The sequence below is a fragment of the Podarcis cretensis genome (genome assembly GCF_951804945.1).
Source record: "Podarcis cretensis genome assembly, chromosome: 12".
In the NCBI taxonomy this organism is placed as follows: Eukaryota; Metazoa; Chordata; class Lepidosauria; order Squamata; family Lacertidae; genus Podarcis; species Podarcis cretensis.
The window spans coordinates 55112250-55124770 of NC_137181.1; the positions used below are offsets into that span (position 1 = coordinate 55112250).

The 12521-nt window shown below is 43.3% G+C and overlaps 1 protein-coding gene and 1 long non-coding RNA gene across 3 annotated transcripts in view; both read left to right on the forward strand.

Annotated features, from left to right (window-relative positions):
- LOC307199701 overlaps positions 1 to 12521 on the forward strand; it is a 401509-nt gene that overhangs the window by 161858 nt on the left and 227130 nt on the right. The gene's annotated exons all lie outside the window — the stretch shown is intronic.
- The window catches only part of ITPRID1 (ITPR interacting domain containing 1), a 78172-nt gene that overhangs the window by 55700 nt on the left and 9951 nt on the right, over positions 1 to 12521 (forward strand). For both annotated transcript variants that reach the window (XM_079947524.1, XM_079947523.1), the window contains exons 10-11: positions 7323 to 7405; positions 9866 to 11254. In XM_079947524.1, coding sequence (XP_079803650.1) covers positions 7323 to 7405; positions 9866 to 11254 — 1472 coding nt within the window. The remainder of the gene's footprint in view (positions 1 to 7322; positions 7406 to 9865; positions 11255 to 12521) is intronic.

The window sequence follows — 12521 nt, forward strand, 5'->3', positions numbered from 1 at the left end:
TGAATGAATGAATGACTCTTTATTTGCATCAGCCATCGGTCATAGCAATAAAACAACAATACGATATACAAAGGATAGAAATAAAAAGTCAGTTATATAAAATACATTTTAAGGTTTTGAATCAATAGTGAAATAGTGGCTCTTATTCTGATTGCCCCAGCTAAAAACCTTGCAACCTTTGCTGTCGCCTGCTCATCTTGATTTGCCAAGAGAAAGGACACCGTGGCAGTGGTTGGGCGACTTTCCGTTTGGTCACTTTCCTCTCCCAGCTTTCAGTTTTTCTTTCCATCTGACTACTGGAGTGTTTGTGGGAGAGATTCCCCCATGAATTCATAATATAGGGTATGTATCTTCCCCTCTGCAAATTTTGGGCTTTCCTTCAGCATTCTGATACCTCTCTCTTGTTTTTCAGTTGGCTCTGTTCAGACTCCATTTCTATCAGCCCTCACACACCTGAGTTTGCCATTACAGTGGTGCCTCGCAAGATGAAATTAATCCGTTCCGCGAGTCTCTTCGTCTAGCGGTCTTTTCGTCTTGCGAAGCAAGCCCATTGACGGCTTAGCGGATTAGCGCTATTAGCGGCTTTTAGCGGCTTATCGGCTAAGCAGATAAGCAGCTTAGCGGCTTAGAAAAAGGGGGGGAAGGGAAAAAAAACCTGCAGGAACTCGCAAGATATTTTCGTCTTGCGAAGCAAGCCCGTAGGAAATTTGTTTTGCGAAGCACCTCCAAAACGGAAAACCCTTTCGTCTAGCGAGGCATTCGTCTTGCGGGGCACCACTGTAGATGGAGTGATATTTTTACATACCTATGCATACCTTTTGCATACCTATATTTTTGCATACCTATGCTAGCCACCATTTGTCGATACTTGGCTGCAGATATACAACGGCAATTATATTTGACATCCGTCTTGTGATGCAATTGTATTAACAACTCATTCCTTGGGCCAGTTTAATTTCTAATTTCTTTTCCAGAATTCCAATGCTGAATTTTTAGATTGGATCTCAATTTTGACATTGGGAAGTTCCACATATTTTGAGCTTTGCAAAATGTCATTTTGGCATTATTACAAAGAATAGTAGTAAAGAAACAAAACTTGAGCAGTTGGATATAAAATCCCCTGGGCTTCATTAATTTGATGTTAGTTGGTCTAAGCCACTTGAATGCCTAGGTTGAGGGGAAGTTCTGTTTTGTTCACATTTTAATGCAAAGCTACTTAATCCACACTTCCGAACCAGATTTACAAAATTCACACATCTCTGAATTTTGCGAGGCAATTCTCCAAGCAAACAATTTGTGCAAACATGCATATGTTAGGAAAATAGTTGCATCAAAATTCATATATTAGAAAATACTATTCAAAAATGCATTATATTAGGGGAAATTGCTCACAAAGATTATTAGCCAAACCTGCATACAAAACTATGCTTGCAAGCAGAAATTTGCACTAGAACGCTGACAAATTTCCAAAAGAAAATTTGCAAATTATTGTGAACTGAATTCAAGATTGGAAAAGGGAGAAAATGAGAGAAGCAAAATTGACCAATCTTTCCATGCTAAAGTGTTTAATTTAACACCGCACTATCTACTGTGGTGTGTCCGTTCCTCCACCAGTCCATGAGTACATTGTACACACTGAGTACATTGTCTTCCACCTTAATATGTTTTGCAATTTAGTGGCATATAAATACTTTTATAAATAAAGAAATAAAATGTGCGGTTTTCTCAGATGTGAACCCAGCCAGGTTCAGTTGGTTTTGCTCTTAAATTTGCATGCATCTGATTGCAGCCTTAGTCTTTAATTTTTTGGTTCCATTGCTATTCCTACATTCAAAAGGAACAGAGGCGGTGTAAAAGAGTTTATCTGAGTGTTCACGTATTTCAAGTTTTACACTGGAGGTTTGTCTGCTGCTGCCACCTACTGGTCATTTTAAGGTTTGAAGTTAAGGTTTTTAAATTGCTCTGTTACGTTGATTTCCTTGGTCTGTTGCATTTAGTAGACTAGCATGGCTTAAATTAGTTTTGTAGCTTTTATATGTCAGAGAAATTCTGCTGACCTTTTTGGGAATATGATTTTGCTGAGGAAAAGCAAACTCTGTAAGGCTTTAAATCTCAAGCATCTCGTCAGAAGCAAGGTGTTTATTAAATTCAAAAAATAGGTTTATATCTGAATATAACCAGGTAGGGCAATTTTCTACCAGGATTACTAATTTCCCAAAGAGACTTCAATGTGTGGCACAACTGCATGTGCACCTACTCAGAAGTAAGTCCCTCAGAATTCAGTGAGGCTACTCTCATGTAAATCTGCATAGCCCAAAAGTTCCTTGATTAAAAAATGTCTGTTGTTTGAAACACCTTGGGCCCTATTTTTCCAGTAAATTTTATTTCTACACCATCTCTGTGATCGGTTGCCTTTGTTTTTAAAGTGAAGATCTGTGTCCTCCTTTGGTCTTTGCTTTAGCTTTGCTTTAGCAGCAGCAGCAGTTAAAATTAGCAGGTAATTTATTAGCGTTACTATCGTGATCTTTGCTTTTACAGCCTTCCTTATGCCCTGTAACAAAAAAAAGTTACGTAATTGTATTTACCTTTGCTGCTGTGGCCTTTGGACATCTGGAATTAATAATAAACCTGAAACAGATCCACAGAGCACGACAGCAGAATGACTTCTCAGCAAGATCAATGTGTGACTTTTTAAAAATGTAAAGCTTCAAATGGAACGTCACACTTGAAGAAGAGTCAGCGGTGGTAAATAGCTAGAGTTTAGCATGTGTGGGTCCCATGCACATCCACTTCCTCATTTATGGGTTGGTCTAGGGTTGCCCGGCTTCAGTCTAGTGAGGGCACTGTGTGTTTGTGAAGCCTATTCTGGTCTGGCAGAAGTGTCCATTATGAATACAGCGGCAGTCAGGGTACCACTCTTCTTTGGAATTGTGTTCTTAATGTTGTGCGCCACCCTGGGATCTTTGGATCAAGAGTGGTGTACAAATCGAAGAAATATAAATAAGTAAATAAATTCTGCATTTTTCGCTCCATAAGACACACTTTTTTCCTCCTAAAAGGTAAGGGGGGGATGTTTGTGCGTCTTAGGGAGCAAATGTGGTCGATCGCTGGCTCCCTTTCCGGCCCTTTGCCCAAGCCTCCATTGTTGAATGTTCTGCAGACTGAGGCCGTTTGTTTCCCCAGCAACATGTGACTGGCTGATTAGATTATCTGTCTAGAAACTGTAGAAATGGCTCCCTCTCCTTTCCTAAAGAAGCTGCAGAACTGTGAGTTGAACCCCATAAAAACAGGATTTTCCCTTTTTGCAAAAGAAATTGCACAACTTTGAGCTGATCCTCAAAAAAATGGGGCTTTCCCCCTTTGCAAAAGAAGCTGCACAACTGTGAGCTGATCCCCCCCAAAAAAGAAAAGAAGCTGCACAACTGTGCAAAAGAAGCTGCACAACTGTGAGCTGATCCCCCCCAAAACAGGGCTTTCCTCCTTTCCTCCTCTAAAAACTAGGTGTGTCATATGGTCAGGTGTATCTTATGGAGCGAAAAATATGGTAAATAAATAAAGGCTCAGCACCTACTTGGATGAGGCCAATCTGACTAGGCAATGACACAGGATCAACAACTGTAAGGAGGCACTGTGGATAACAGGTCTCACCCATGTGAAGTTGGGCTTTTAATAATAATAATAATAATAATAAAAATTATTTATACCCCACCCTCCCCGGCCAGAGCCAGGCTCAGGGAGGCTAACAACAGTAATGTAGCACCCTGCTTGTGGTTAACGCTTAGCTGGAATAAAATATTCAACGCAGCAATAGAGAAATTAAAATAATAATTTATTTGTCAGACAAATAAATGAGAGGTACAGTGGTATATGGTTACCAAGCTCTGGCCTGCCCTCCTGCCATTATGGCCAGCACTTATATTTCCTTAACCCAGCCCCCTTGCTCCTCCTTTGGCTGCCTCTGTCCAATCAGCCTGGTTGAAATTCCTATTGGCTGTTTGCTAGAACCAATCACAAAAGATACACCCATTTCCTTTTTGCCTTTTATGGGAAACAAAAAGCTATATATTCTTCTATCTATAAATGACAAATAAGTAGTCATATATCTGACATTTGTCTCAACAAGGAACCTTAATTACCAGCTCACCTCTTGCCCTCCTTGCCCTATTGCCCTCCAAAACAGATGGTTAATAGTTTTAAATTTTTATCTTAAACAGATGTCAAGGATCTTGAGTTCACATCAACATTGAAAGATCTCCTTCTTTTGGAGGTCTTTAAACAAAGGCCTGACAACCATATGTGTGCTCTAATGATGTTTCCTGCTTGGCAGGGGGGCTGGGCTGATGGCCCCTGTGGTCTCTTCCAACTATATGAAATAAGAATCTAGCATAAGGATTTAACATTTCTTAGTTTCTAAATCCTTTACATAATTACATTTAAGCCAATATATTTCATACATTATCACAGATAGCTTTTTAGAAGAATAAACCTTCTCAAAGTAAAAAAGGAAGGAACATTTTACAGCCTCAAAATAAAATAGGAAGAAACCTCTTCTTCTGTTTACACCCCCTTCTCCAGCCAAGCCAGTTGCTTTTTCCATTTGCTCTTGACCTTTTAACCTTAGGAAAATATGGCTCAAGTTTAATGGGAGGCACATGGTTTTATTTTACTATTTACCAAGTCTTAATTATGTTTTTTCTCAGCTTTTTTATATTCTGTAATATGTAGGGTCAGTGTAACCTTGGCTGTCAGCCTGTAATTCCCTTTTTACGACTTTGAGAATTGTTTTCTGCTATAAATCAGGGCCCCCCCTTGTCCAGGAGGATAAACATCTTGCCAAAGTACTTAGGCAGCTGGTCTTCTGCCTGGCATGAAACATTTGAAAATCTTTAAGCTCTTTTTAAAATACAGGCCCTGATCAAAATATAAGCCTAAGTAAAATGCAGGCTATGATTAGATGCCTCAGTAAAATTACAGTAAAAACATAATGGGGGGGGGCAATTTAAAATACAGGTTAAAATGCAGTTTAAAATGCAGCCTCATCAAAACCTTAAGGGGAGGGAAACATAAGGTTCAGACTGAGTCCAAACCAAAGGCCAGGCAGAACAGCTCTGTCTTGCAGTCCCTGCGGAAAGATGTCAAGTCCTGCAGGGCCCTAGTCTCTTGTGACAGAGCATTCCACCAAGTCAGGGCCAGTACTGAAAAGGCTCTGGCCCTAGTTGAAACCAATCTAACCTCCTTGAGGCTCGGGACCTCCAAAATGTTGTCATTTGTGGACCCTTAAGGTTCTCTGCGGGGCATACCAGGAGAGGCGGCGCCGTAGGTATGTGGGTCCTAGGCCGCATAGGGCTTTAGTGGTCAAAGCCAGCACCATTGTAGCAGCATCATGGGATGAATCTGCAGAAATGTGGCTCCTCTGGCCCCTCTGGAATAATACATGCCCACATGACCTGCCTTCCTCCTACATGCATAGCCATTGGAAGAGTCTGGTTGCATACAAATTGCATATTCATAAGCACTGTGCATGCCTGTGGCGTTTGCCCATTCATTTAGAAAATGTTTGAACAGGGGGGGGGAGATAAGGTTAAAAATATAGACCAATAGGAAAGCTGGGGGCGGAGCCTACCTGTGTATAAAAGGGCTTAGCCTGAGGTTTGAGTTAGTTGTTGTTGGGAGTTGTTGGTGGGCAGTTGGTTGCTTTCAGTGGGTTGGCTGGTTGGGAAAGGCAGTTGGAGAAGCAGTTGGCTGGCAGTTGGAAATAGAGAGACAGTTAGGGCAGTGGGTTCTTGAGTGAGGGGAGGTAGAAGAGATACAGAGGGGAAAATAAGACTAAGAAAGTAAAGGGCAACAACGTTTGGAATGCCGGAAAGGTTTGTTTGTGTCTGAAATAAAACACACTCTTCTTTATTAATTGAGAACCTGACTGAGGCTGAAGTGATTTTACTGGGGAGGACCTGGTTGGTGGCAGCGGATTAGTGGTGTACGGGTCAATAGTCCGTGAGACGACTGGGGGCTCCATACGAACGACACAATGCCCCACCCCCTTTTGGCAGTATCCCTGAATGCTTGGACAGAGCCTAGGCACAAACAGTTTGTACTTAGGTATAGGCTTTTTCCCAAGCTATGCATTGAGGGAGAGGCGTGAGCAGGCCCAATCCTCCTTCCCTTATTATCTCCCTCTTTCTTCAGGCTGGCCCTCCTCCGTTCCTATCTGGTGCTAGGAACAAACAAAGGAACACCCTTTAGTGATTGCCCATGGACATACCCAAGATAATATGCTCCAACTTTAGAACAATGGACCAACACCAGCTGATGACATGGTTCCCCAAATCTCTTTTCTGATGAGAGCAGCTTTTGCATCTCATTTGGAAACCAAGGACCCAGAGTCTGGAGGAAGAATGGGGAGGCACACAATGCCAGATGCTTGAAGTCCAGTGTGAAGTTTCCACAGTCTGTGTTGATTTGGGGAGCCATGTCATCAGCTGGTGTTGGTCCACTGTGCTTCATTAAGTGCAGGGTCAACGCAGCCATCTACCAAGAGATTTTGGAGCACTTCATGCTTCCTTCTGCAGATGAGCTTTATGGGGATGCTGACTTCATTTTCCAGCAGGACTTTGGCACCTGCCCACACCACCAAAAGTACCAAAACCTGGTTCAATGCCCATGGGATTACTGTGCTTGATTGGCCAGCAAACTCGCCTGTCCTGAATCCCATAGAGAATCTATGGGGCATTGCCAAGAGACAGATGAGAGACATGAGACCGAGCAATGCAGAAGCTATTGAAGCATCCTGGTCTTCCATAACACCTCAGCAGTGCCACAGGCTGATAGCATCCATGCCACGCCACATTGAGGCAGTGATTGATGCAAAAGGGGCCCAAACCAAGTACTGAGTACATATGCATGCTTCTGCTTCTCAGAGGTCCAGTATTGCTCTAGTTTCAGTCCTTGTTTTGCTGATTTCATTTAATATTCTAATTTTCTGAGATTGTTAATTTGGGGTTTTCATCAGCTGTATGCCTTGATCATCACAATTATAACATATAAAGTCTTGACATATCTCTCTTTGCATGTCATGAGTCTATCTCGTATATTAGTTTCACCTATCAAGTTGAATTACTGAAATAAATGAACTTTTCCACGATATTCTAATTTTCCGAGTTTCACCTGTAAAATAAATAACATGGAACTGGAAAACCTCTCTCTCTCTCGCTTGGCTGTCATGAGTAGCAGATGCTGAAACCACCCGAAATAAAGGCTGAAATAAAACTCTCCAGTTGTCATTTCAATCCCTTTCCTTCTCAGCTTTATTTTTCTAATTATAGATGTGATAGTGACAAGAACAAACAGTTGCCAGTCTGACAGCAGTGGATTTCTGGAAGATCCTTCAGAACCCTTACCTCTCCAGGTGGGTAGGGACCGAGAAGCCTAAACCTAAAAAAACTAAATCAAACTGTAATTTGGAACATAGATGTTCTGCTGATCATGAGGTGGGCTTCCTTGTTGACATGCTAAATCCAGTTTTGGATGTCCATGCAAAATATATCACTTCTCGGTTGCAGGAATTTTCAGCGGCTATTTTCTGACTGATAAAAGTGCCTGCCTGGATGTTTTCCCTTCTATACTGAGAAGTTCTAAGGCATGAGTAGGCAAACTAAGGCCCGGGGGCCGGATCTGGCCCAATCGCCTTCTAAATCCGGCCCACGGACGGTCCGGGAATCAGCGTGTTTTTACATGAGTAGAATGTGTCCTTTTATTTAAAATGCATCTCTGGGTTATTTGTGGGGCCTGCCTGGTGAGTAGAATGTGTGCTTTTGTGCTCCGAGCCCCAAAACCCATCCCCATGGAAATAAAGACACAGTAGAGGCAGAATTTAGTTTAAAGGTTAATGGGCAAATTTTGGCCACAACTTTATTGAATACACAAATGTGACTGGTATTGGCTTAGGCATTAGTATCAAGATATAACTGGCTCCTGCCCACCCTGCAGGAAGCCTGGAAAGGTAAACAACCAGCGGGGGGAGCTTCATCAATGTACGGTGGTACCTCGGGTTACAGATGCTTCAGGTTACAGACTCTGCTAACCCAGAAATAGTACCTCGGATTAAGAACTTTGCTTCAGGATGAGAACAGAACTTGTATGGCGGCAGCAGGGCAGCAGCGGGAGGCCCCATTAGCTAAAGTGGTACCTCAGGTTAAGAACAGTTTCAGGTTAAGAATGGACCTCCAGAACGAATTAAGTTCTTAACCTTAGGTACCACTGCATATTGACTGGTGCTCACCCCTGGGGTTCCCGGAGGTCCCACCCCTCTCCGGGCTTCGGATGAGATCCAGACCCCCGGATTCCTTTAACAGAATATCCTATTAACTGGAGGGGCAAGTGATGGCCACACCTCCCCTCCCCACATTCCCCTAAACCAATGCCTAACCACCAAACCTTACAAAGTTGTGACGATTGCTAAGAGGTAGGCAAAAACCAAGTGGCCAAAGCCAATCTGCCACATTGGGGAAAATTCCTACCCGGCCCCTGGTCCAAAACAGGCGACCAACCAAAGTCCAAAGCAAGCCAGGCACGACTAATGGGTGGGTGGGTGTTCGGCAGCGCGAAGCAAGAGAGGGTCCCCACGATGCGCTGCCAAATAAATACCCCCAACCTTGCCACGTTGCCGATTGGCTAAAGGCCAGTGGCATAATTGTGGCACTACCGGCTGGAGCGGGGCAAAGCCCCAGCCACAAACCAGTTGTGGAAGAGTTCCAGAGCCATGCACAACATGGACCCTCTGTTAGAAGGATCCAACTTATTGAAAATGCATCTCTGGGTTGTGGGGCATAGGAATTTGTTCATTTTTTTTTTTCCTTTCAAAATATAGTCCGGCCCACCACAAGGTCTGAGGAACCCCCTGCTGAAAAAGTTTGCTGACCCTTGTTCTAAGCCTAAATTTCAGGTGTGTTGGTGGTGCCCATGCTAATCTTCTGAGTGCGATTCGTCTTCGCAGCTGCAGAAGGCATGTGCCAACTGCAACACACACAGCACAATCCTCATGTTTACTCAGAAGTCAGCCCATAAGCTCAATGGGACTCACTGCATTCCTGCATTGCAGGAATGCAGGATCCCTCCAGCTGCATGATTCTGTGATTCTACATGGACTCAGAAATAAGCCTAACTGATTTCAGTGGAGCTTATTTCCAGGCTGGAGTCCTAAACACCCTAGGAGGTACGCCCCATTGAACACAGTGGAGCTTACTTCTGAATAAGCAGGTATGGGGTTGTGTGATTAGAAGAATAGGCCAAAGCCTTCCAGTTCCACTGGCCTTCTACTGTTTGCGAGAGGCTGGGAGTAGGGATGCGTGAATCCGTCAATTTATTTCCCATTTCCCCAATTTTAAGTTCAATTTACCAACATTCTCATATCGGGATGTGAATTTTTTAAAAAATCAACAGAATTTTAGTACGTATTTCTCTTGACAGACACACATAGTTGTTTGCAATTTTGCCTACTATATACAGTTCCCCCAAACAATTACCCCTAATATTTTGCCATTTTGTATGTTGTTTTCATATATGCATTTTTGTGCGCACACCCCCCATACAGACAATTTTGAACCCTTTCATACGCTTAAAAAAAAAGAACTTGCAAAAAGCTAAAGTAAGCAATTGTGCTGAAAAAAATGGGCTGGATTCAGACTAAACAGCAGAATCCTATATATGTCTCCTCAGAAGAACACTGAGTTGAGGTGAGGATTACTCCAAAGTAAGTGGAAATAGAATTGCAGTCGAATTGAACTTAGCTCTTAGTGGTTTCTCTTCATCTCACCTTACACCAGATTCAATCCATAGTAATGTTAAAGTGATATTATTTTTCTTCCAGGGCTTGTCTCTGCCTGGTAACTTGAGACTTAGCTGCAAGTCCAAGGATTGTCAAGCATTCCTGCGACAGAGGAAAGATTCTGCTCTGACTAGCCAGGATCTTCTGCCCAGTGCTAGCGTATCGAGAGCAGATGGTAGCAATGCTATCTTCTTGCCCAGCCTCAGCAGAGAACACACTTTTCAGGGAGAGGAGATATTTTATTCCATAAATGAAGAAGATGATATGTGTGAGACTTGCAGTGGTCTGTTTGAAAGCGCAGCTGAAGAAACCCTACAGGATATGGATGAGGAGGAGTTGCAAGGACAACAGAAGAGAGAAGATAGTGGTGTACAAGGCTGCAGTTCACGACCTTGTCATACTGACAATAGCCCTTTAGATAGGAACGACCTCTCCTCCTCTAGTGAAAGGCACCAAAGTGTAAGTTCTGCTCTCACAGAGGGAAGCAGTGGCCACCAAATCAGTAAAGATACAAGAGGAAGTGAAGAATGTTTGACTGAAGGGGAGGAAACGAGAGACGGGTGTGAAGAAGGTGTTCCTGAAAGTATTGCAGAATGTGTGGAAGGAAAGTACGCTGTGAAGGGTTGTAGAAAGTTGGACTTCCTTGTTGTGGAGGATGTTGCAAGTGGATGTCAGGAGACTGGTATAAATGGGGCGGTTAGATCTTTGGATATATCTGGAGCACCCAAAACTGAGCGTGACACGGTGGCTTCACAACCAGAGATCAATGCCATCTTGAGAAGCCCTCTTCATGATTCTAGCCTTTCCCTTCACTGCTTCGAAGTGGGGGACATTAGAACCTCGGACACATTATCAACAGGTGCAGAACTGGGAGAAGAAGAAACTGGTGCTAAAACAAATACTAGCTTTTCAAAATCTGTCACTGTTCAGATGCCTTCAAGACTTATGTCAACGATGCGGAGCTTCTCACTGGGTGAAGCTGCTGTAAAAGGTCAATATCTGGATTCCACATCCAATGATGAGCCTCAAATTGCATCAGTACCAGGTATGCCCAAAGAGGACGAGAAGCGAGTGAGAGAAGCTTCTATTCAGACTGAAAGGAGCCACAGAAAGAAAGCAGCTCTCCCTTTGTCTCAGAGTCTCCCTTCGTTTCATGGGCATGGACCTCTTGTGAAGTCTGCATCTCTGGATACAGGGCTTTATGGGAAATACAGATCTTATGGCCCGGAGCCTTTCAATGCCTGGTGTGCCCAGCATAGAGGTTCCTGCTACCCTTTGTGCTCCCATCACTGCTGTTTGCTGTGGCCTTTTCCTTTAGCTCCTTCATGCAGACATCCAGTGGCCTGCTTCTCATCTCATGCCACCATCGAACTGCAGCTTCTGAAAACTCTCAAGCTATTGCAGGACACAGCAATGAGAAATATTTCCTCGGTGAGTATATAACTCAGTGGGCTACCCAGCAAGTGTTCTGCTTGCTTCAGCCCATGAAACCTGTGTTCAAGTAAAATCTGCTATATATTTTGGAAAGTTGTTCATCTGCTTGCCATGCATTTGGGCACCTGGATGATAATCAAATTTGGCAAGATGGTTATTGAGACCAAGCAGTAGGTTTTCATCTATGTTTGTGTATAATTGGGTGCCATTTTGAATCAAGATGGCAGACTGAACCTTTCAAAACTGCCTTGATTTTAACCACTGGTTTCAAAACAGCACTGATATTTTTCTTCCATAAAATCCCTGAGCTATGCTGGGTATGAGGTTGCTATTAATCAATACAGGGGTTTTAAACAACAAATTAGGAAGCTGTCTAACACAAGGACAGACAATATGCTGAGCTAGTCCAAGAATGTAAACTCTGACCGTCTCCTGGGGAAAAACATTGACTTACATCTTACATCCTACCTGACATTTTAACTTGAGATTCTTACCTGGCTTCACTTGCCCTTCCTTGCCCTTCTGATACTTCTAATGAGGGAATTGAGTGTGTCTGAGTGGCAAGTCTAATCACAATGTCTGTGGCCCTATTCAGACAGATTTTATAAATACGAAATGTGGGGAGACAGAACCAGGATCTCAACCCACTTGGCCAAACCTCTGAACACCTCAGTTCTTTTTAGAGATTTGGTTGAACACTCAGAGGCTGGCAGTGGAGGCACCATGTGTGATCCTGTTCCCCTTTCTGTACATGCAATCAACACAGAATAGCCATCTGAATAGGGCCAGGGCCTCCAGGAAAAGGCATGCATAAAAGGCATGCATTCCTACATAAAGAAAGGAGACTCATTTACATGGCATTTTGCCAGTGCTGCCTGTTCCATATTTCACACCATGCTTCAAGGAGGGTCTAAATCAGGGGTCAGCAAACTTTTTCAGCAGGGGGCTGGTCCACTGTCCCTCATACCTTGTGGGGGGGCCGGACTATATTTTGGGGGGGAAATATGAATGAATTCCTATGCCCCACAAATAACCCAGAGTTGCATTTTAAATAAAAGGGCACATTCTACTCATGTAAAAACAACAGGCAGGCCCCACAAATAACCCAGAGTTGCATTTTCAATAAAAGGGCACATTCTACTCATGTAAAAACACGCTGATTCCCGGACCATCTGCGGGCCGGAATTAGAAGGCGATTGGGCCGGATTGGGCCCCCGGGCCTTAGTTTGCCTACCCATGGTCTAAATATATGGCCTACATTGAT